General features: G+C 45.0%; 1 protein-coding gene across 1 annotated transcript in view; it reads right to left on the bottom strand.

The window, feature by feature from the left end:
- The window catches only part of IL1RAPL1 (interleukin 1 receptor accessory protein like 1), a 625,154-nt gene extending 602,571 nt beyond the window's left edge, over positions 1-22,583 (bottom strand). The window contains exon 1 of the mRNA XM_033950060.1: positions 22,338-22,583. Within this exon, the coding sequence (XP_033805951.1) occupies positions 22,338-22,430 (93 nt within the window). The 5' untranslated portion in view covers positions 22,431-22,583. The remainder of the gene's footprint in view (positions 1-22,337) is intronic.
- Positions 22,584-22,873: the final 290 nt, after the last annotated feature.

The raw sequence follows: 22,873 nt of genomic DNA, 5'->3' as shown, positions 1-22,873 counted from the left end.
ATTCTGGCAGCCTTGGAACGGGCAGCCCAGGACCAGCTTCCCTCCCTGGTGATTAGCTTTGATGCTGAAAAAGCCTTTGATCAGGTAGGTTGGGGTTTCTTATTTGCAGTCCTGCGAACTTATGGATTGGGCCCTTGGTTTATTCAAGCTATGCAAACCCTCTATGCTGATCCCCGGGCGCAGGTGTGGGCGATTGATGTTTTGTCCGTTTCGTTTCTTATTTGCCAAGGCACCCGCCAGGGGTGTCCCCTTTCGCCCTTGTTATTCATTTTAACATTGGATCCTCTTATTTGGGACATCCAGGCAAATCCAGAGATCTTAGGGATGGTGGTGGGGGCTCATCATTTTAAAGTGGCGGCCTTTGCGGATGACCTTTTGGTATATTTGACTGATCCTCAGGCCTCCTTGCCTGTCCTTTTGGAGAGCTTTCGGGAGTATGGAGATTTTTCGGGCTTTCATTTGAATTATCAAAAGACGGATGCTCTTGCTTTTCCGGACTCTCTCCGGGTAGACTGGGGCCCCGGGTTCCCTTTATGCTGGGCCGCTCGTTCCTTTCGTTACCTTGGTATTCAGTTGTCCGTGGATGTTCGGGCCTTATATCGGTTGAATGTAGATCGTTTGTTGACTGAAACTAAAGGGTTCCTGCGTCGTTGGATGAATCTTCCTCTCTCATTGATGGGCCGTGTTCACTTATTTTGCATGGTTATTTTTCCTAAGTGGTTATATCTGTTACAAACACTTCCCTTGTTGTCTTCAGCGCTTGGTTCTCTCCTTCTGTTGGGGGGGGGGTAGGAAAAGTAAGCTGAACAGCACTTTTCTTTATGGCTCCTGGTCCACAGGTGGCTTGGGGCTTCCCTCGATTCATCTTTATAATTTGGCCTGTACGGGACTGGCTATTTGCTGGTTCTCACTACACGGATGTTGCCTTGGAGGCTGACTATTTTTTTCCCTGGGCTTTGCCTTATCTGTTGCATTGGGATGGGATGGGATGGTTCGACCGCTGCGCAGGGCTTGGTGGTGTGTATCGCGGTTTTGGGGCCACTCATATTCTAGCTCAGTTCTCTTGCCCATAGTGGGCAATGCGACCTTTTGTCCGGGCCAGGAAAATGTGATTTTTAAATGTTGGGCGCAGAAGGGGCTTTGCAATCTGGGGCATTTCCTTCAGGTGGATGGGAGTCTTTCTCCTTTCCAGGCTCTTCAGGTGTCCTGGTTCCCGAGTGGCTTGGATCATTTTGCGTATAGGCAGCTTGCTCATTATGTTGCTACTCTACCCAGGGACTCCCTCCAGCATGCTTTTCTAGTTACCTTGTGAGATTTTTTTTTTTAATGATAATTGGGACTGGCTCTTGGTGTCTCAATACCATCACCGGCTGGTGGCTCTGCAGCCGCGGAGGGACTACAACAACCACCTTCTGTCTCTGTGGACTCGGGACTTGGGTTGCATCTTTGTCTCCGTTGGTGCAGCAGATACCCAGGGTGGTGCAGAGCACTGAGCTCCAGGAATGCCAATTTCAGGTCCTTCATGGGGATTATGTTTCTCAGAAGCAGGCCTTTCACTTCGGGTGTGCCTCTATTTCTATGTGTTTGAAATGCCACCGGGTTGATAACTCTCTGGCACATGGTCTTTGGTCATGAGCGGTCATTGCGCCTTTTGGCTGGAGGTTCGTTGTTATTTGCAGACCCTGGTGGGCTATGCACTTCCCTCTCAGGTGGAAGGGATCCTCTTTTTGGCTATTGGTATTCTGGGTGGGCTCTCTGCTGGGGATTCTTTACTTATTCGCAAGGGCTATATAGTGGGTAAGAAATGTATTTTAAATCATTGGCTCTAGGACTCCCCACCTACCATTTGGTATTGGCACAATAAATTCCATCTGCTAATGGTCTGGGAATCCTTGTCAGCTCGGTTTTCTCGTCATCGTAGTAAGCTTTTTTTGTCCGTTTGGACACCTTATTTGGATACTCTTTCCCCTCTGATTAAAAGCCAAGTTCTCAACCAGTTGTGGAAGCCAGTGGTACCCGTGTTGCCAGTGGGTTAAGGGGGGGGGGGGGCGGTGGAAGGGGGGGGCTGTAGGGGGGAGGGGGGGAGGTTTCTCTTGTTGGGTGGGGCTTGGCTGAGTCTGGGTATAAGAACCCAACCCGGACTCTTCCGGTCTCTGCCCGTATGGGTGGTTTATTGTTGTTGTTTCTGTATATAGTCGACTGAAAATGCTATCTTACCTGCTATGTTGGTTTGGCCTTTATCATTTAATAAACTATTTTAAAAAGAAAAAAAAAAGCAGCCTGCAGAGGACTGCCGGTCAGCTGTAGAGATCCTAGCAGGCTGCCATTGGCCTCCACAGCACTTTACCTCTGCTGCAGTCCCACCCCTCCTCTAACGTACAGGACCGCGGCAGAGGGAACGTGTTGCTGAGGCTACGGCAGCCTGCTAGGATCGCTACAGCCAACCAGTGATCCTCTGCAGGCTGCTTTAATGCGAGACCGGGAAGCCGCGTGAACCTACAGCTGATGCGTTGCTTGTATCCCCCATTTTTTAAAACTTGTAATATGCTTTGAAATATTTGACATTGCGTGCACAATAAATTTTAATAAAACTTGAAAATTCAAGCTTGACAACCAGCAGTGGGACCAGTGAAGTATCCAGGACCTAAGAGGCCAGGGAACAGAAACCAGTGGTAGCTCCACAAGCAGCTAGAAGAGCTGGAGGAGTCCGAGGCTGTTGGTGACTGGTGGAGGGACCATGTAGTGGAGTGACCGGTGGTGACCAGTGAAGAGACCAGTAAATGGTACCAGAAGCTGCCAGAAGACCCAAGAGGAAGCAGCCTGTAGACCCTGAGAACATTGACCAGAGGTGACTGGCAAGTGACCAGCGGAGGGACCGGTGAGACTGGTAGCAACTGGCAGAGCGACCGGTAAATGGTACTGGGAGCTGTCCAAAGACCCTGAGGGCCAATGAGGGTCAGGGAGAACCCAGAGATGACCAGGGAGGACTTGGAGATGACCAGGAAGAGCCTAGAGGGACCTGGTCACATGTGTTTAACAGAGTGTATTATTATTGAGAGCTTCTAAACCGCTACTAATGACTGGGGAGTCAATTCAGAGCGGTCTTCATGAACCTCTGCAAAGGCGCTATAAAGTTGTTATGATATATTTGCTTCTGTCGAGATGTTTAGAGCAGTTTTGTAAAAGGGGGGTTAACTTTTAAGAGTCTATCACTGATCCTGTAACTAGAAGTAGCATTTCCTCAGGTTATTTCCGAGTCTGTCCCCTTTTACCTTCATCTTAAGCCCCTCATTCCAGAGCTTCCTTTCCATTGAAAGAGACTCATTTATGCCACAGAGGTATTTCCATATCTCGATCACATATTGAGTCTTGTGGATTACTAGGCATTACGCATATGAAGAAAGTTCTGGAAGCCTTAGCGTAGAGAAATTCTTCTCTGCACACATAATCTAATTGTTTTTCCTGTTGGGATTTATTGCACAGGGTTATGTTTCTAGTTTTGAACCCACCCCATTAGCAATGCACATTTATGCAGGCTGCCAGTCACACACACTCTGCATTCAAGAAAACGCTCACAGTAACCTTCAGAAAAGAATCAAGGACAAGCCAGAGCTGAAAGAAAACGGCCGTGTCCAGAGCAGGTCCGTGGTTTAACACCAACCAAGAATGTAATGCATGCACAGACGGCAGAGAAAAGCTAAAACAAATGAGAAGTGATGAACTGAAGTGATGCAATGTGAAAAGGTTTGCTGGTTTCCTGGGCAACAAGGGCCAAAGATTAAGCAGATCCGAGCTGGCAGAAATCTTTTCAGAGGAAAACCAGTGTAATGCAGCAGAAAGGACCCACACTGGACACGGGGACATTGCTCGGGAAAGGGCGCTCTGCTATCTACTTGAAACGAAATGAAAGCGCAGCCATCTTCTGTGAGAAATTTGCATAATGTGAATATTCAACCCTTCTAGAAACACAATTATGTCAAATGTTTTGGTAAATGGAATCCTCACTGCACAAAAAAATTTCAACCAATTGTGCATTTGAAGAACAATAGCTCTAAGCAAATAAAAAAAAAGCAATACCTTAAGAGGCTCCTAAAAAACCCAGGAGTATAAATTTCCAGCTGAAAATTGACCCAACTTTAAAGAGATTAAGGGGCTCATTTTCAAAGCACTTCCAAATTTCCAAGATTAATTCAAATTTACTAACCTTCTGGGTGGCTTGCAATCTACAAGCATAGGAGGGAAGGTGTTAAAATTAACGTAAAAACATTTCAAATACGGACATGAGGGTAAACTATAGATTTTAGAAAGGATGGAGGGGGGCAACACATAAGGAAAATTTTGCATTTCTATAACAGAAAATAAATTATGAAACGTAAGCAGATATTAATGATTAAATGCATCTAGAAATAGGAATGTTTTAAAGTCTGTTTTGAATTTTCTGAAGTTGCAAAGAGATTGGAAGGTCATTCCAATGTTGGGGTCCAATCACAGAAAAAGTGGAAGATCTATTTCACAATGGGATGAAAATCTAAGCAGATGTGGTTTGCAAAACTTAGGCCCTCTTTTACTAAGGTGTGCTAACCGATTAGCATGTGCATATTAGTCTATGGATGCATTAGCATTTACCATGCGCTAAATCAGTTAGAGCACCTTAGTAAAAGAGGGGGTTAATGGTCTTGAAGGTGCATAAGGTAAGGGAGTTCCCTAGACCAGTGGTTCCCAACCCTGTCCTGGAGGACCACCAGGCCAATCGGGTTTTCAGGCTAGCCCTAATGAATATGCATGGAGCAGATTTGCATGCCTGTCACTTCCATTATATGCAAATCTCTCTCATGCATATTCATTAGGACTAGCCCGAAAACCCAATTGGCCTGATGGTCCTCCAGGACAGGGTTGGGAACCACTGCCTTAGACGGTAATGTTTTGAAAGCTAGTTGAAGTATTTTGTACTTACAAAATGCCGGACTGGGTTTTGAAAATGAGCATCCAAATGGTCCGCTTCTAAATGTAGCCTTTTCTTCATTTTCATACAACTATGAGCCTGATTTAGGTGCCTAGTACTAAAAATTCATATTAAGTTCCTTTTTCATCCACCCAAATCTGCCCATTGCCACCCCCTTTGTGAGTCCCTAAATTAAGAGTTTAGTGAAATGTTGAACAGAAATGTAGGTGCTCAACCCTAGTCAACTGTAAATAGGCCAATTAAGGAGTACAATTTTCATAGTTAGGGGCCGAGACCCTAAAAACTGACCCGTTAACTGTTGAGAGCCTTAAGATGTCATGAATATGCATGAATAGTTTTACATGCTCATTAGGAATATCATGAAAACGGGACACATCGACCATCCTCAAGGCCTTATAAAGTTGTTGGGCTCAGTGGCTACGGGCTGGGTGCTGATTCTGGTCAGCTACAGCTAGAAATGTGCAAAGCTAAGGGAGGAAGGGAGAAAGAGAAGACTGGTCACCAGTGGCGTACCTAGCATATGTGGCACCCGGGGCCCATCATTTTTTGACACCCCCCCATCTGTACAAAAAACATGATTTTTAGTAACAAGCCACATGTCACACATGAGTACCTAGGAAAAGGCAGCATCTTACATACTGCAGTGAGCAATACAACATCAATACACCCATTGTAAAACTAAACAAGCCAGACTAGTACAGATCAATCCTACACCGTCAATCCTAACAGAAAACCATGTCTTTTGAACACACAGAAAACACCTTCGCCTAGTATGGAATATGTCATCACAAACTAACCCCTCCCTCTTTTACAAAACTGTAGTGTGGATTTTAGCCACGGTGGTAACAGCTCTGACGCTCATAGAATTCTGAGCATCAGAGCTGCTACCACCACGGCTGGCGCTAAAAAACGCTCCACAGTTTTGTAAAAGGGGGGATAAAATAGAAATACATAGACAAAGGTTAAATTGAACCAGTAAGAAGCTGGACTCTGCATACAGTGCACCACAGAAACAGTGACACACGTCTCCTAAAGCAGTAAATAAATAGAAAATTGTCTTCTGTGGTTTCTGCATTCCTCATCTTCTTGTAACTCTCTTCCTTCCATCCACTGTCTGCCGTCTCTCTTCCCCTATATGGCATCTTCTCTCCTTCTATGCCCCTTCCAGAAACTGTATGCCTCCCCCTTCCATCTCTCCTTTCACCCCCATTGGTCTGGCATCTCTCTCCTCTACTTCCCTCTCCCACACCTTTCCTCTGAAATCCCTTTCCCTTTTTTCCCTCATTTTTCTTTTCAATTTATTTTCTGCATCTGTCTAGATCAGTGTTTTTCAACCTTTTTACACCTATGGACCGGCAGAAATAAAATAATTATTCTGTGGATCGGCATCGGTCCGTGGATCGGCGGTTGAAGAACACTGGGCTAAGTCGTGGGCCTGGCCCCGCCCATTTCTACCCAATCTCCACCTCAGACCCCGCCCCCATAATAGTACTAATTGCACCTTGAACATCCCGTGCCTCATCTGGAAGCCTTCCCTCTAATGTTGCAACGTCAGAGCAAAGGCTTCCAATTCAGGCGCAGGATGCCTGTAGGAGCCACTGCCCGTGGCTTTGTGCACTGAAGAGGGAGCTGGCTCAAAGATAACGCCGCATCGATCGCACCGTGGACCAGCGGTTGAAGAACACTGTTTTGGGCCTGATGCATGTGCTGGCCCTGTGGACCTGCAGGAAATTTCTGTGGACCGTGGTTGAAGAACACTGGTCTAGATTACGTTACTACCCTCTCATCAATGTCCTTTTTTACTGTCTACCTAAAGCTTGCCACCTCTTTCCCTCACCCCTCCAGTGTTTCCCTAACTCAATCCTTTTCTCCCCATCATGTGCCCTCCTTTTATTTATCCCCTCCTTCCATCATGTACCCTCTTTCTCCAACCCTTTCATCTAGTACCTTCTCCTCTCTGTCCACTTCCATCCAGCGTCTGCTCCCCTCTTTCTCTTCTCCCATTTCCTTCCTGCATTTGCTCCTTTATCTTTCCCATCTGCACTTCCATCCAGCATAGGCTCCCCATTACCATCCAATGTCTTCCCTTTCTCTCGCCATCCACCCCTCTTCAGTCAGCATCTGCTCCCTTTCTTTCCCTCCAATATCCTTCCCCCTTATGTCTCTCCCTTTCTCTGTACATCAATTCTATCAGCACCACCCTTCCATACCACCCTGCCTCCTTTCTTTCCCTCCACCACTCTTCCATTCCAGCAATCCTGCTCCTTTCTCTCCCTTCATGCAGCAAGGTCCCACGATGACTGTAGCTGCCGGCTGCCAGTCCACCCCATTCTGACGTATTTGCTCTGGAGCGGACTCAGCAGCCGCATGCTGGAAGGTCCCATGATGACTCGTCTGCTGGCTCTGCTCCAGCTGATGCAGGGAGTTGTGGCAGTCTCGCAATGACTGCGTCTGCCGGGTCTACCCCCTCCAACGTAACTTACTTCTTCCGGAGAAGAGCCGGCAGACGAGTCATCGCGGGACCTTCCTGCAACTCAGCGCGGCTGCTGACTCTGCTGCAGAGAAAGTAAGTCAGAGGTAACATGACCATTTATTTTTTTTCATCTATTGACTGTGTATCCTTTCTTTCATTTCTTTCTTTACTCAGGCCCAACAATTGTCCCTTTCTATTCCCTCCCTCCTTCCTTCCCATGTCCTTAGTGTCCCCAGTGCCACCTTCCCATGTCCATGGTGCCCCCAGTGCCTCCTTCCTGTGTCCATGGTGCCCCCAGTGCCTCTTTCCCGTGTCCTTAGTGCCCTCAGTGCCTCCTTATGTCACCCCACTGCCTTCCAGATTTTGTCCACCCCCAAAGCCAGGCTGCCTGTCTGCCTACCTATCTCCATCCCTCCCTACTGCGCTAAAGCCAGCCAGCTTGCCTGCCTACATCCTGCCCTCCCTGCCGCGGAAAAAAAAAAAGCGCCTCTCCCCTTCCTTTCCCCCAGTCCACGCCGCTGCAATCTTACCTCCCCCCGCTGACAAGAAGTCTTTCCAACGTCAATTCTGACGTCGGAGAGGACGTTCCGGGCCAGCCAATCACTGCCTGGCTGGCCCGGAACGATGTCCTCTCCGACGTCAGAATTGACTTCGGAAAGACTTCTTGTCGGCGGGAGGAAAGGAAGGGCAGGAGGACCCGGACCTGGCCGGCCGTGCACCCCCCTGAAGCCGTGCACCCGGGGTGGAACGCCCTCCCCTTGGTACGCCACTGCTGGTCACTGGCATTACTAGCAGCTGGATGTACTGCTCAGGATGTAACAGAGACATGGTCCTTAGCTGAGTGTGATGGCTGTGATAAGTGGCATAGTTGTTGAGCCTCAGAGGGCTCTGGGCAGGAATACAGAGATGGGACCACCAGCATGTCTCCCCTTGTGTGGCACCTCCCCTTCCCCCTCCCTCTGCCACACTCCACCGCTCTGATAAAACTTCCTGGCATGCAGAAGAGAGGGCTCAGCTGCAGGCTGCCCCTACCATTGGGTGGCCCTGGGCATTTTGCTAGGTTCTCTCAGTGGTAGTTGTGTCCCTGGCTGAGAAGAATGCATAAAATAAATGGATATCTCCAGGTGGTTTGAGGAAAGGCTCATGGCACCAGGTGTAGGAGTAACTTGCTCAGTTCCCCAAAAGAATGAATTCATGTAATACAGCTCTAAGAGTATGGAAGATTAAAACACACACACAAAGTGAAGAAGTGGAGTGAGGAAATGTATCTGTTATAGCATTTGAAGTGGGAGGAAACTGGAAAGACAGGAAATGATTTTATCTAAACTAAACTAAAGCTTAACTTTATATGCCGGGTCATCAACAATTAGATAAAAACTAAGGAAAGTAATAGCAAAAGTTTCAAAGAGATTAGTTTTCAAAAATGTTTGGCAAAAAGAAAAGTTTTTAGAAGTTTGCGGAAAGATTGAAAAGAACTAGGGTTCCTCAGAATTAAGGGGAGTTCATTTCATAGTTGAGAAAGTTTAAAAGCCAGAGATTGACTGAAGATCTTAACTTTAATTCCTTTTCTAGAAGGAAGGGAGAGTTTGAATTGTTGATTGCCTCTTGCAAAGGAAAATCCGTAAGCGTTCCATAATAAGGGAACGAGGGGAATAAAAATGCCATATAAAAATTTGAAAGAGATGCAGGCACATTTGTAGAGGAGTTGGAATCGCAGAGAAAAGAGTTGGGGAATTCAAAAGGAGATTCCCAAATGAGAAAATCCATTTGACAGATCTGAAAATTAAGGGAGGGGATTTTAATAAAATGAAACCAAAAAGTTCTGTTTGTTTTGTTTTCTGGTTCGTTTTTAGCAATCAAAAATACATCTCCATACGACTTGGATCTATTTTACAGATACTGCAAAATGTCAATAATGCGACTTGAAATCCATGAGCAACCGGCCAGTCTCTTGTGGCTCTCAGATTCAGTTCTGCTCTGAAAAGGAGTTAACTGGCACTGGAATAGCTCAACCTATTTGAAGAAAGGTCTCCTGCTGTCCTGGTGTACTATTTAAGCTTTGCAAATAGTGGCAGAGTCCCCCCCCCCCCCGTGAGGCGTGGAGGCGGACCAGGCAGGGACTAAAGCTGGTGCTTTGCCAAATGTGACATCAGCTCTGCCCAAACACAGTCGGCCGTTGTTTCTGTTCCTCCTAATGATACTCAAGACAGTTTCTTCCCCAAGAAATCAAATAATTCCAGTTCATTAGTCATATGAGGGAAACAGAAGTAAACAGCAAAGCTGCGAAACCGAGAGTAACAATCTCCTCCCAAACCCCCCTATCCACTTGGATTCTTGCCCTTATTGAAGTAACCATTTTAATCAAAGAGGAAAAGGGCCCAGTATGGGGCATTTCAGACATGAAAAAGCAAAGCAGGCTAGGCGAATGCCTTGGGATGCTTCGCTTACAATTGCTTTCTTTCTGTTTTGTTTTCATAGTTCTTGTGGTTTATTTGAATTGAACTAACAAAAAATGGCAACAGAAAAATCAAATGTGTTACGTGGCGTGCACTAGATCCGAGCCCCTCTCCTCTGTATGTCCAACTTCCCCTCTGACCAGCCCTAAACATCTTACCCCATGTTGGGGTAAAAAAAAGTCCACAGAAGACAGAACTAAGCTTCATCTCATCCTGCAACTCCAGAGCCAAACTTCAATCAGGCTTTAGCCGATCCGGTGCGACTGGGAAAATTGTTCCAGCTTTCTTTAGAGCAGTGGAGGACCACCAGGCCAGTCGGGTTTTCAGGCTAGCCCTAATGAATATGCATGGAGCAGGTTTGCATGCCTGGCACCTCCATTATATGCATATTCGTTAGGGCTATCCTGAAAACCCGACTGGCCTGGTGGTCCTCCAGGACAGGGTTGGGAACCACTGCTTTACACCATACCCAAACCCACACCCCACCCACAACACCAAGTCCTCGGTCTCCTTTCCCTTCCTCTGTACCCTTTTAGTGCTTCTCTCTCTCTCTCCCCCTCCCCCTTCATCCAGTCCTCCTCCCCCACAGGTGCTTTATCTCTTTCTCTCTTTCCATCCTCCCACCCCACCTCCGTGGGTCCCCTCTCCTTCCGACCTTGTCTCCAGCCGTTTCTGTCTCTTCCCTCCCATTCCCCACACCATCTAATCTAATCTAATCTAAACCTTAAGTTTATATACCGCATCATCTCCATGAGTATGGAGCTCAACACGGTTTACAAGAACTTAAAATAGTGGGTAGAGAAGAAGAAAAAGGATTACATGAACTTATGTGTAGAAGGGGGGAGAGAAAGGGGGGAAGGATAGAGCTACAATTTGCTGAAAAGCCAGGTTTTCAGTTGTTTGCGGAATAACTGAAGGGAGCTCAGGTTCCGCAGCGGGGTGGTGAGGTCGTTCCAAAGACCTGTGATTTTGAAGAGAAGGGATTTTCCTAGTTTGCCTGCATAGTGGATGCCATGCTCTTTTCTCCAGCCCATCCCCTCCCTCGTCTGACCTCCGATGCTGCTTCCTCTCACAAGTTCTCTAGCTCCTGACTCCCCCACCTTCCTCCTTCCCGGGCCAGTCTACTGTAATTTAATCTGGGGCTGCCACTGGCCTGCCCCAGAATCCTCCTCTCTACAGTGACTTCCTGTTCCCACGTAGGCAGGACTTGCAGAGAGGCAGCTTCCGGGGCGGGCCGGCAGCAGCAGGCTCACCGAAGATTAGCAGCTGACCGAAGATTAGCAAAGCTTTTGATATAGCTGATTGATAAATAAAATGAGTGCGTTCAGTATGGGCCCTACAGTGACAAACTGGATTAAAAGCTGGTTAAGTGGAAGGAGACAAAGAGTAGTTTGCTCAGAGGAAAAGGATGTTGTTAGTGGACTGCCCCAGGGACCTGTCCTTGGGCCGGCTCTTAACAACTTTGTGACTGATATTGCAGAAAGACTGTCTGACAAAGTTTGTCTTTTTGTGGACGATACCAAGCTTTGTAATAGGGTAGACACCCTGGAGGGTGTGGATAACATGAGGCAGGATCTGGCTAAGCTTGAAGAAAGGTCAGGCAATTGGCAACTAATATTTAATGCTACAAAATGCAGGGTCATACACTTGGGCTGCAAAAATCCAGGAGAACCTGACTAAACTTAGCATGCCAATGTAATTTCGAAAGTTCTCTCTAATATCGCTGTCTGTATACAGTCTCTTCCCTTGTAAACCGCTTAGAACTGTTTGTGGTATGGCGGTATATAAAAATAAAGTTATTATTATTATTATTATTATAGTATAGGAGGTGAAGTACTTCTGTGTGTTGAAGAACGACGGGACTTGGGGGGAGATGGTGTCTGATGATCTCAAGGTAGAAAACCAAGTTGAAAAGGTGATAGTCAAAGCCAAGAGGATGCTTGAGTTCATAAGGAGAGGAATGGCCAGTAGGAAAAGGGAGGTGATAATGCTGTTTAAGTCTCTGGTGAGGCCCTATTTGGAACATTATGTACAATTTTGGAGCCCCTACCTTCAAGAAGATATTAAGAGGATGGAGTCGGTCCAGAGGGCTGCTATGAAATTAGTTAGTAATCTTTGTCATAAATTGTATGGGGACAGTCTTAGAGACCTTAATATGTATACTCTGGAGGAGAGACAGGAATTAATGTACAGGAGGTAAATCTTTTTCAAATGAAGGAAAACTCTGTAAGGAGAGGGCATGGGATGAAGCTAAGAGGTGATAGGCTCAAGAATAATGTAAGAAAATACTCCTTTACAAAATGGGTGGTAGATGCATAGAATAGCCTCCCAATGGAGTTGGTGAAAATGAAGACTGTATCTGAATTCAAGATAGCATGGGACAGGCACGTGGGAGAGCAGAAAGGGTAGACTGGATGGGCCATTTGGCCTTTATCTGCCATCATGTTTCTATGTTGGAATGATGTGAAGTTTTGTATAGTTCTTTCACAATATGCCTTTATTATTTTACATAGATAAGACTACGGGCTCCTTTTTCTAAGCCGTGCTATACCGCTAGCCGCCTCCTCTTGAGCAGGTGGCAGTTTTTGGCCAGCGCAAGGGTTAGCGCATGATGAAAAGTCACGTGTGTTAACCCTGATAGTGCGGCTTGATAAAAGGAGCCCTATATGAATAACAAATATTTTTTGTATGGTAAGTTTTCTGGGGAAATGTCAACTGTGCTCTACAGAATCTGTTGAGGGCAGGGATGAAGTGGTTTTGTGGATGTTTGGAGATTGGCTCAATGAAGGCGGAAAGTGCAGCCTCCATTTCTCCTCCCCCTAATCAGCCTTAAATATGGGCTGAAATAAACACTCTTGACCTTTTAACCCTCTGGCTCCTTGTGGAAAGCTTCTTGTCCAGTGCCACTGGCTTCTTCATCTTTACTATATTTTGGGGCCTTCCTTTTGGAGGACCTGCCGACATTGGCATTGTGGCCATGCTCGATTCTCATATATGCCTAGATCATGCGTGACAACTGAATGTGCCTGAGAAGCCAATTCTGGTGGCTTTGACTGATTTTCTAAAGTTTCATTTTCATAGGAGAATGTTGTATTTCCTTCTGCCACTGGATGTTGGTTACAAGGCAGGCACTTGATCCGTTGATTTACCTCAACTAATTATATCGTTATTCTGTTGTCGACAGGCGAACTAGGAGTATTTTTAAAGACTAAAAGAAAAAGTATCATACGTTTGTTAATCCCCAATATCCATCTCCTCAGTTCACACAATCAGACTCCTGAGGCAGTGTTATTCGCTAATAAAGGAGACTGAGCACCAACCAGTCACCTTCTTTGTTTGTTTCCTTGCCTTCCACGTTCTAGGAAAGAAGAACCTCCCGTTTTCACTGAGCTGGAGGCAGGTATGTACATTTCTATTCCGATTTGTATGGCGGTGGGTCATTGATCTGTACTTTGTGTCTGCAGTGGTTATCTGGTCACTTAGACCTGTTTTTAGATCACCTAAGTCACAACCAATGTTCCCTCTAAGGATTGATGAGGTGTGTGCAAAAAAAAATATGCATGAGCGACAAGTTACATACTCCACAAATTTATGAGCAGGCGCGGAGGACGAGTGCCCGTGAGATTGTGAGAGGGTTAAATACTCAAAACTTAGAAGAATAACAATTTACTTAAAGTTTTTGCTTCGCCAGCTTTCTGGTATCTTTACATACAGTGGCGTACCTAGCATATGTAACACCCGGGACCCATCATTTTTTGGCACCCCATACCCATCTGTACAAAAAACATGATTTTTAGTAACAAGCCACACGTCACACATGAGTACCTAGGAAAAGGCAGCATCTTACATATTGCAGTGAGCAGTACATCAATACACCCATTGTAAAACTAAACAAGCCAGACCAGCACAGATCAATCCTACACCGTCAATCCTAACAGAAAACCATGTCTTTCGAACACACAGAACACAGAAAACACCTTCGCCTAGTATGGAATATGTCATCACAAACAAACCCCTCCCCCTTTTACAAAACTGTAGTGTGGATTTTAGCCACGGTGGTAACAGCTCTGACACTCATAGAATTCTGAGCATCAGAGCTGCTACCACCACGGCTGGCGCTAAAAAACGCTCCACAGTTTTGTAAAAGGGGGGATAAAATAGAAATACACAGCTTCAATGCTCTAGCTCAGGGGTGCCCAAAATTTTTGGGCTTGCGAGCTACTTTAAAATGACCAAGTCAAAATGATCTACCAACAATAAAATAAAAAAACACAAAGCACACTATACGCTGAGAAAATGTTAATTATCATTCCTATTCTGGGTTTTTTTCAAAGAGGTCAAGGCAGATGACTCTATGCATTGTCACCTCAGTAACAACCATACATAAATAGACAAATATACCCCCCATCCTTTTTATTAAACCACAATAGCAGTTTTTAGCGCAGGGAACTGTGCTAAATGCCCAGCGCTGCTCTCGACGCTCATAGGCTCCCTGCGCTAAAAAACACTATTGCGGTTTAGTAAAATGGGGCCATAGTGCAAAATATAGACAGCAGTTATAAATTCAGACACATTTTGTTCACTAAATTTAAAATAAAATAATTTTTCCTACCTTGTCTGGTGATTTCATGAGTCTCTGGTTGCACTTTCATCTTCTGACTGTGCATCCAATCTTTCTTCCCTTCTTTCAGCCTATATGCTTCCTCTCCTCCAGACTTCATTGCCTTCCCTAACTTTTTCTTCCTCTCTCCCTGCCCTTTCTTTCTGTTTCCCTTCTGTCTCCCTGCCTGCCCCCTTTCTTTCTTTCTCCCTACCCTCCACAAAGCCACTGCTGCCACCATCGGGGGAAATAGGCCCCAAAGCCACCGCCGCGGCTGCCCCAAGCTCTCTCTGCTTCCCACCGTTGGGCCGACCAGCATTCCCATGATGTCAATTCTGCCGTCGGAGAGGAAGTTCCGCCCAGCCAGGCAGCGATTGGCTGGCCCGAACTTCCTCTCCGACGGCAGCCTTAGGGGGGGTGCACAGCCGGCCAGATCCGGACCTGGCCGGCTGTGCAACCCCCCCCTAAAGCTGCACCCGGGGCGGACCGCCCCCCCCCCCCTGGTATGCCACTGAAGACATGGCAGCGGCTCCTCTCACGAATCCCCACCTGCGTCGGAAGTCCGATGCAGTCGGGGATCTTGAGAGGAGCCGCCGCTGCATCTTTCAACTTAAAATACACTAAGGCGAGCAGGGCAGACCGCCGCCACCGCTTCCTCTCACCTCCGCCCGCCCTCGATTGAGCGACACGAGAAAACGTATGAGCGACGCCACTGAAAATAGTGGGCGATTGCTCATGCGCTCAGCTTAGAGGGAACATTGTGTATAAGTTCCACGTAGGCAGTCTCGTCAAACTTTCAATTATCTGTGCAGTACGACTAAGTCAAGGACGGCCCACATCCCACCCTAACCACTTCTTCAAAAACACCCCTTTCAGCTCTGAGCGCTCAGCAGGATTCAGAGGCCTAAAAAGTCCCCGGACACATCTAAAAACCTGTTTCGATTATCACCACTTGGACGACCTGTCTTTTAGGTCTTGGTCGGGTTTTTAGATACATTTTTCTTCTGATTACGAGCCCCTTAGGCTCTAAGCAGTATATAAATACAAATGAATAAATTACATGTTGTCCTACCCAAATATTGCTTTCTGGCTCTGCCATTGATTTACACATACGAGATGGGTGACTACTGTGGCGGTGGTGGGGTGAATGCTGGATGGACGCAGGCCCTTCCAATGCTATGCAGTAGGTTGAGAATCTAAGGAACCAGGTCCAATTCCTGTTGAAACTTTTAATAATCATATTACATTAGCAGATATTCACAATTTAACCCACAATGATTTAAGAGAAAGCAAAAGAGTAACCTGTTACGTGAATGCCTTCCTGAAAAAGGAAAATTTTGGGAGGGTTTTTTTTTCCCATGAAACTTCTTCATGATTCAATACAAGCAGGTTCTACCAAAATGAAGTGGGAACTGCCCCAATCAGCTCTTAAAATGAGAGCTCATTCCTAGTTGAAAGCATTCAGCCTTAGCTGCAGCCAACATAGGAACAAGTAACCTTCCTCTCTGTCTGGACAGATGGTGCTAGTTAAAAAACTTATGCTTTACTTTAGAACAGACTTTACATATAAAAACTTAAGAACTGCCATACTGGGACAGATCGAAGGTCCATCAAGCCCAAGATCCTGTTTCCAACAGCGACCAACCCAGGTCCCAAGTACCTGACAGAAACCCAAAGAGTAGCAACAATCCAGAGCTGAGATTGTGATGTCATAATGCCTCATTCCACCAGTGCCTAAGAGCCAACCTCATCGGTGATGTCACAATAGCTTGATTGTCCTATAATTGGCTCACATAAGAATATAAGAACTGCCATACTGGGACAGACCGAAGGTCCATCAAGCCTAGTATCCTGTTTCCAACAGCGACCAACCCAGGTCCCAAGTACCTAGCTAGATCCCAAGTGACAAAACAGATTATATGCTGCTTCTCCTAGGAATAAGTAGTGGATTTCCCCAAATCATCTCAATAATGTCCTATGGACAAGAAGCATTTGTAATCGTATAAATACTTCTCCTTGGAATCAAAGAGTATTCCATTCCAATACAGTGAATAAAGGATCTACTGTCTTATGAAAATTTCAGGATCTTTATGCAGACTCTGATTACACCTCTCTGATTATTGTTACTCTTTATTCTTGGGTATACATTAAGTAGACTGTGAGTCTGCCAGGATAGATAGGGAAAATGCTTGCATACCTAATTATATGGAGAAAACAAAAAAAACTCTGTGGAGTGACAATGTTCCTAAATTGACTTTTTTGAAAGTGTCAAAGTTCCAAAGGTACACTGAAATCATCCACATAAAATTATTCCATCCACATAAGAGCCTTAAAGGACCTAGTCTGCTAGGGATACAGGACCCAACATGGTCCGCGTTTCGACAAAAAGTCTTCTTCAGGGATCCCTGGGGGGGTCCTATAAAGGTGAGTACATGGGAAACAATTGTGTGGTGAGCCTTGTCCAGGCAGAATATCAAATCCAACCCCTTTCTCTTTGCACCAACTTATTTCATGAAACCATTGCAGATGGCCCAGAACGCTGCAGCCTGTATTTTGTTAGATATGTCAAGAACACATTTCACCAGGGCTGAAAAGTCTTCACTGGTTCCAAGTTAGGTGGAAGATAACAGTTTAAGATAACATTGATATACAAAGCAGTCTTCAGGAGATGCCCTCCCTCCCTCTCCACCCCCCCCCCCTTTGCCTCTCTTCTTCCTTCTACTATTTATCACTTATATAGCGCTGTACATTTTGAAATTTAATAGATGGTAGAATATATAGTCCACCTCGTCCACTTAGATCTACAGATAAAATATTATTAAATGTTCCCTCTCAAACTGATTAGTCTAGACGACATTAGATTATCAAACGCATTCCCGGAGGATTTCAGGAAGCTCGAACATCATTTACAGTTTGTAAACTACCTCAAAACTTTTCTTTTTAGCCAAGCTTTTGATTGAATTTCGTTTTAATTTGTTATATGTATATTCTGTTTAGTTAGATTTTTATCTTAGTAATTAATTTTATACTGATTTTGGTAAACTGCTTAGGACTCTGGATCCTGTGCTATAGAAAATGTGCTACAAATAAATAAGTAAGTGTCTTCTGGAAACTAAATACACTTTATGTATTTACTGCTCAAATATATCCATTTCAATTAAAAAGTGGAAGACAAAAGAGGTCGATAATGTCTGTCTGGAGGCAACATATCTCCGGAAATTTAAAGGACTGGGATGAAACTTGACATGGAGGAAAAATCAGTGTAACGATGATCAAGCTTGAAAATGGACCATCCAGAAATATAACCTCCCCCCCCTCAAAATAAATGGCCCAATGCATTTCTATAGGAGGAGGGGGTCTAGTTCCTTCCACATAGAAACTAACATACAGTGGAACTTGGAAGTTCTACAATTCTAGTAATCAATATTTGGCAGAACAACTTCATTTAATAAAAAGCTTTTCAAAATGACATCAAGATGACTTTTGGCCTGGACAAATGTGCTAAGGCAACCTTCCTAGGAGGGAAATATGTAAAAAAAAAATCTCTCTCCGACTATTGATTTTGCCATTTTTAACAGGAAAAGGTATTTATACTATGTATCTGCATTTTATCAAAAGGTACAATTATAGAAGCAGATATGTTTTCCCTCCTATGGGGAGGGGGCCAATCAGAGCCTTAGGCCCCTCCCCGGTGCATCCCTGAATGCACGGTTTTGGAGTGGGGGGGCCTGACGGCCAGAGGGTGTGAAACTCCCTCTGGCTGGACTTTCAAAGTTAGGGTAAAGTTAGGGGGGCAGGATGGGAGCCTGCAGCCTTGGAGGGGTGTATGGGAGGTACCTGGTGTTCTGGGGGGGGCAGGAGGGAGTGGACCTCGATTGGGAGAGGGTGGAGGTTCAGAGGCAGGAGGGATGCCTAGATGCTTTGGGAGGGGGGAGGGGAGTTCGCAGGGGACTCCCTGCCACGGCCGCTCAGCTGATCACAGCAGGAAGATTTCCTTGCCGCGATCAGCTCAGCAACCACGTCTATTTGAAATATAGGCCAACATTTTGCTGGACTACATTTCAGGCATCTACGACAGCCCTAGGGCTATTTAAGCTCACCCAAAGCCACTTTCAGGTGAAACCATACCCAGTCTAGCATGAGCTTAAATGTCCCAGCACATCTGCAACAGATGCCTATAGTGTAGGCACCTACCTCTGATTATTTTTTTTTAACGTGCATTCTGATTGGCTGGATAGACAGCAGTAGGTCACCTACTGCCACCTACAATCAGGACACCATTTATAGAATTTGCCCCTTGAGACCTGGGTTGGCCACTGTTTGAAACAGGATACCGGGCTTGATGGTCCTTCAGTCTGTCCCAGTATGGCAATTCTTATGTTCTTAAGGACTGCTTTATGGAGTAGCTGGTTCAGGAACTGATACAAGAGGAAGCAATTCTAGACATAGTCCTTAGTGGAGTGCATGATTTGATGCTGGGGTCACTTGATAACAGTGATTACAACATGATCAGATTTGATAAAATCCTTAAAGTTCACTCAGGAAATCCAATACAATAGCATTTAACTTTAGAAAAAGGAGACTATGATAACATAAGGAGAATGGTAAAAAAAAATAGAAAATTAGTGGAGCAGCTTCAAAGGTCAAAAATTTAGATCAGGCATCGATGCTATTCAAAAATACCATCCTGGAAGCCCAAACTAGCTATATTCCATTTATTAAAAAAGGAGGAAAGAAGACCAAACAGCCGGCATGGTTAACACGTGAGGTGTAGGATGCTATTCCAGCTAAAAACTAAAAAATAATCCTTCAGAAAGTGGTAGAAGGATCCAACAGAAAATAATAAGGAAGGAAGGTAAAGAAATATCTTGAAAAGAAGATTGTGTTAGAGGCAAAAAAACATAGTAGAAACCTTTTTAGTTATATTAGAAGCAAGAAGCCAGGAAAAGAATCGGGTAGACCGCTGACTGGGGGTAAAGGGGCACTCAGGGAAGACAAGGCCAAAGTGCAGAGATGAAATGAATTCTTTGCTTTGTAATGTAATGTAATGTAATTTATTTCTTATATACCGCTACATCCGTTAGGTTCTATGCGGTTTACAGAAAATATACATTAAGATTAGAAATAAGAAAGGTACTTGAAAAATTCCCTTACTGTCCCGAAGGCTCACAATCTAACTAAAGTACCTGGAGGGTAATAGAGAAGTGAAAAGTAGAGTTAGAGGAAAAATAAAAATAAAATAAACATTTTAACAAGACAGCATTGATCTAAATACTTTGGAAGGTAGAAGAGAGGAGAGAAAGGAATAGAAGCAGAAGGGGGAGCCGTTGAACAGTAGAATTCTGGAAAAATTTAAATGATAGAAATAGAACAAAACAAAGACAAAAGGCAAAACAATAGATAAGATTAAAGATAAATCATAAGCTGGAAAGAAAAATAAAATAAAACTTTGTCTTCAATCCACGGTTTCAGCGTCAGTGATGAAGTGGAGCAAGTAAGTTTAGGAGGAGCGTTTGACGTTTCCAGAAAGGGCTTCTTCAGGGAAGAGACTTGGCAGACATTCCCAGGATGCCTATGTCTCCTCCCCTGCGATGTTCTCCCATCCATGCATTCCCTCCCAGACACACTGCCCGTGCCCCAGCCGCTCCAAGGAGGCTGCCCCAGATGAGGCCCACGGTGAATGCAGGATTCTCTCCTCTGCGGGAAAGCCGCCTAGAGCCGACAGTCGATCTTCTTAGCGGATTGCATGGGGGGAAGAGTTCACACTCTTGGTAGGATCGGATCTGTGTGCTCTCGGTGGTTGTGGCTGGTCTCGTTGCTGCTTAGGTGTAAAAGCAGTTGATCTCCTACTTCTTTGGTCTTCACTGAGGAAGCTATGGGGGAAGATATTAGTGTCAGAGATGGTGAGCCAGAGAAACTGAAAGAAATCTCTAACACTGGAAGATGTAGGACAAATTGACTTTCATCACAACAAAGGTTTATTGTTCTGACCTATAGTTCGTAATTGTAGCCTGAATATTGAATCTTTTTTTTGTAGAACTGACATGAGAATGGCATAAAACAACAGAGATTTCACAGCAAAAGAGTAATGAGCGTTGAGGACATATATCAAATACATTTTCTTCTATACCGCAAGTTTCAACAAGGATTCAGTGTGGTTTATAACAAGATTTCTAATCAGTCATGAACAAAGAGTTATAGGTTTAAAGGAGTAGAGATGCCTTAGCATGTTGAATTAGGGGTTTGATGTGAAGAGATGAGGCTTTTGCATTCTCCTAAGATTGTAATATGTGTCCAGTTGACGCAAGTGTTGTGGGAGGCTGTTCCAAATTTGGGGCCTTGAAATATGAAAGTGAATTCATATACAAACGTCTTTCAACATACACGTTAAGGTGAAGGGAACGCTAGTTTAAAGCATTGCGTTGATCTCCAGTCAAAGAAAGAGCTTGTAAGAGAGGTGTCTGAAATTAGTCCTATGGAATTTTCCCTGTAACTGGCTTTGTGGACCCTGCAAGCCATTTTATATTAAATTCTCTTATTTACGGGTAGTCAATGTAACTCCCTTAAGAGCGAAGAGGTCACACTCTGTTTTGTTGGAAGATTAGTCCGACAGCCATATTCTGGAGAAGCTGTAGGGATCCTACATTCTTTTTCAATAATGCCACACTACAAGGAATTGCAATAGTCTAAGTAAGGGAATAGGATCGCTTGTGCCACTGTCCTGAAGCTAGTTTGACTCAGGGAAGATCTGATTGTTCTTAACTGTCTTTGTCTGTAGAAAAGTTTTCTAACCATGGAATTAATCTGGTCAGCAAAAGGTTAAGTCTGAGTCTAAAATTATACCCAGCACCTTTGATGTTTTCTCGATCTTGACTTTTTCTCCAGCAGCCAACACCAAATCTGTATAAGACGAGGAGTTATAGTTTTCAAACCAGAGAACCTTAGTTTTCAGTTTGTTGAGCTTGAGAAAGTTTTCCTTTGTCCATTGTAGCCACCAGGGTTCCAAGGAACAGGACAACAGTGCCCCTGTGGCTACAACTTACACTTAACCTAGGCGTGCTTCTCAGTAAGGAGATAGCCCTGCAGGGTTTAAGGGAAAATAAAAGCAAAAGCCACCAAAATGCTCACTTCCAGCAAGTTGCAAAATAATTTTAATGTTTAGAAAGTGCCAGAGCACCTTCATGCACTCCAGTGCTGCAAAACAAACATTGGGTAAAATCCTGGGTAGCTTTCAGGATTTTCCCAGCAGACAGAAAACCTGTGCTTTTTTTTTTTTTTTTTTTTTTTAAAGCAGTTTCTTCCCCCCCCCCCCCCCCCCAAAAGTTCTTTCCACCCAGCCTGCCTAATACAGACTCCAGGTAAGTCTTTATAGTTTTAGCAGTTCAAGTACTTCAAAACCAAGTTAAACACAGAAGTCTCCAGCTAAACAAAAGAATCAGTGCTGGGGCCAGGAGAATTACCTAAAGTTTGCTTTAAGTAGTAGCTCAGAAAAAATAGCTCCAAAATGCCCACCCTGATAGTGGCAAACCTCTCCCTCACACGGCAATCTCAGCTCCTGTCTGAAAGGCAAAACCAAAAAGCTCTGCAGTCAGCACAAGGCAGTGCTCAAATCATACAGAAAAACAGTTCTTTTCTTCAGAACAGTAACTAGTGCCCCACCCTATACAAAGTGCAAAACAATTGGGGTTTTGAAACACAGGGAACTGGACCCTGTTTCCACAAACAATCCAGTTTAGGTAGCCCAAAAGAAAAACAGCAGCAAAACATGGATATTCCATAAAGAGTCCCAAAATCAGCAAACCACATACAACAATGTTCTCAGTAGTGCTTTGTCACCACACTTACATCCATTCTTTCTGGCTCTTCACACAGCCTTGTAGGAATCAGCTCTTCCCCTAATTCCATCTGCTCCTCTGGAGAAGTTGCTGCAAAGTCCATAGAGGTGCCAGTTTCCTAAACCTCTTCAGGGGAGAAAGGCTTCTTCCTTTTCCCTAACCTCTCTAAAAGCTTAGAGAAATCTGCAGGCTTTTCATGTGGGGAGCCACACCGTACCCTGGCTGAGCCGGCTCTCACCTGGGTCTCTCTCTAGCTCCCCCGGTGGACACCAGGGAAATAGCATGTCTCCCTATTCTCAGGAACCTCTGTTTCAAGGTAGTGCCTGGGTAGGGTTTTCCTGTCCCCCTATTCTGGGTCTGTGCTATCATCAAGCTGGTCTGACTGGTACTGGGAGATGGCCTTGGAAATCCCCTTTTTGGGCTTCATGCCACCCTTTCTCCCCGATTTAACAGGGTCCATGGCAGTGGCCTCAAAGGTGTCCTTCAGGGGACATAAACAGGAAAATATTGTCTGCATAGGAGAGTAGGTGGATTTGTGGAAGCAAG

Source organism: Geotrypetes seraphini, chromosome 6 (assembly GCF_902459505.1).
Source record: "Geotrypetes seraphini chromosome 6, aGeoSer1.1, whole genome shotgun sequence".
NCBI classification, from domain to species: Eukaryota; Metazoa; Chordata; class Amphibia; order Gymnophiona; family Dermophiidae; genus Geotrypetes; species Geotrypetes seraphini.
This window is presented reverse-complemented; position numbering and strand designations above follow the sequence as displayed.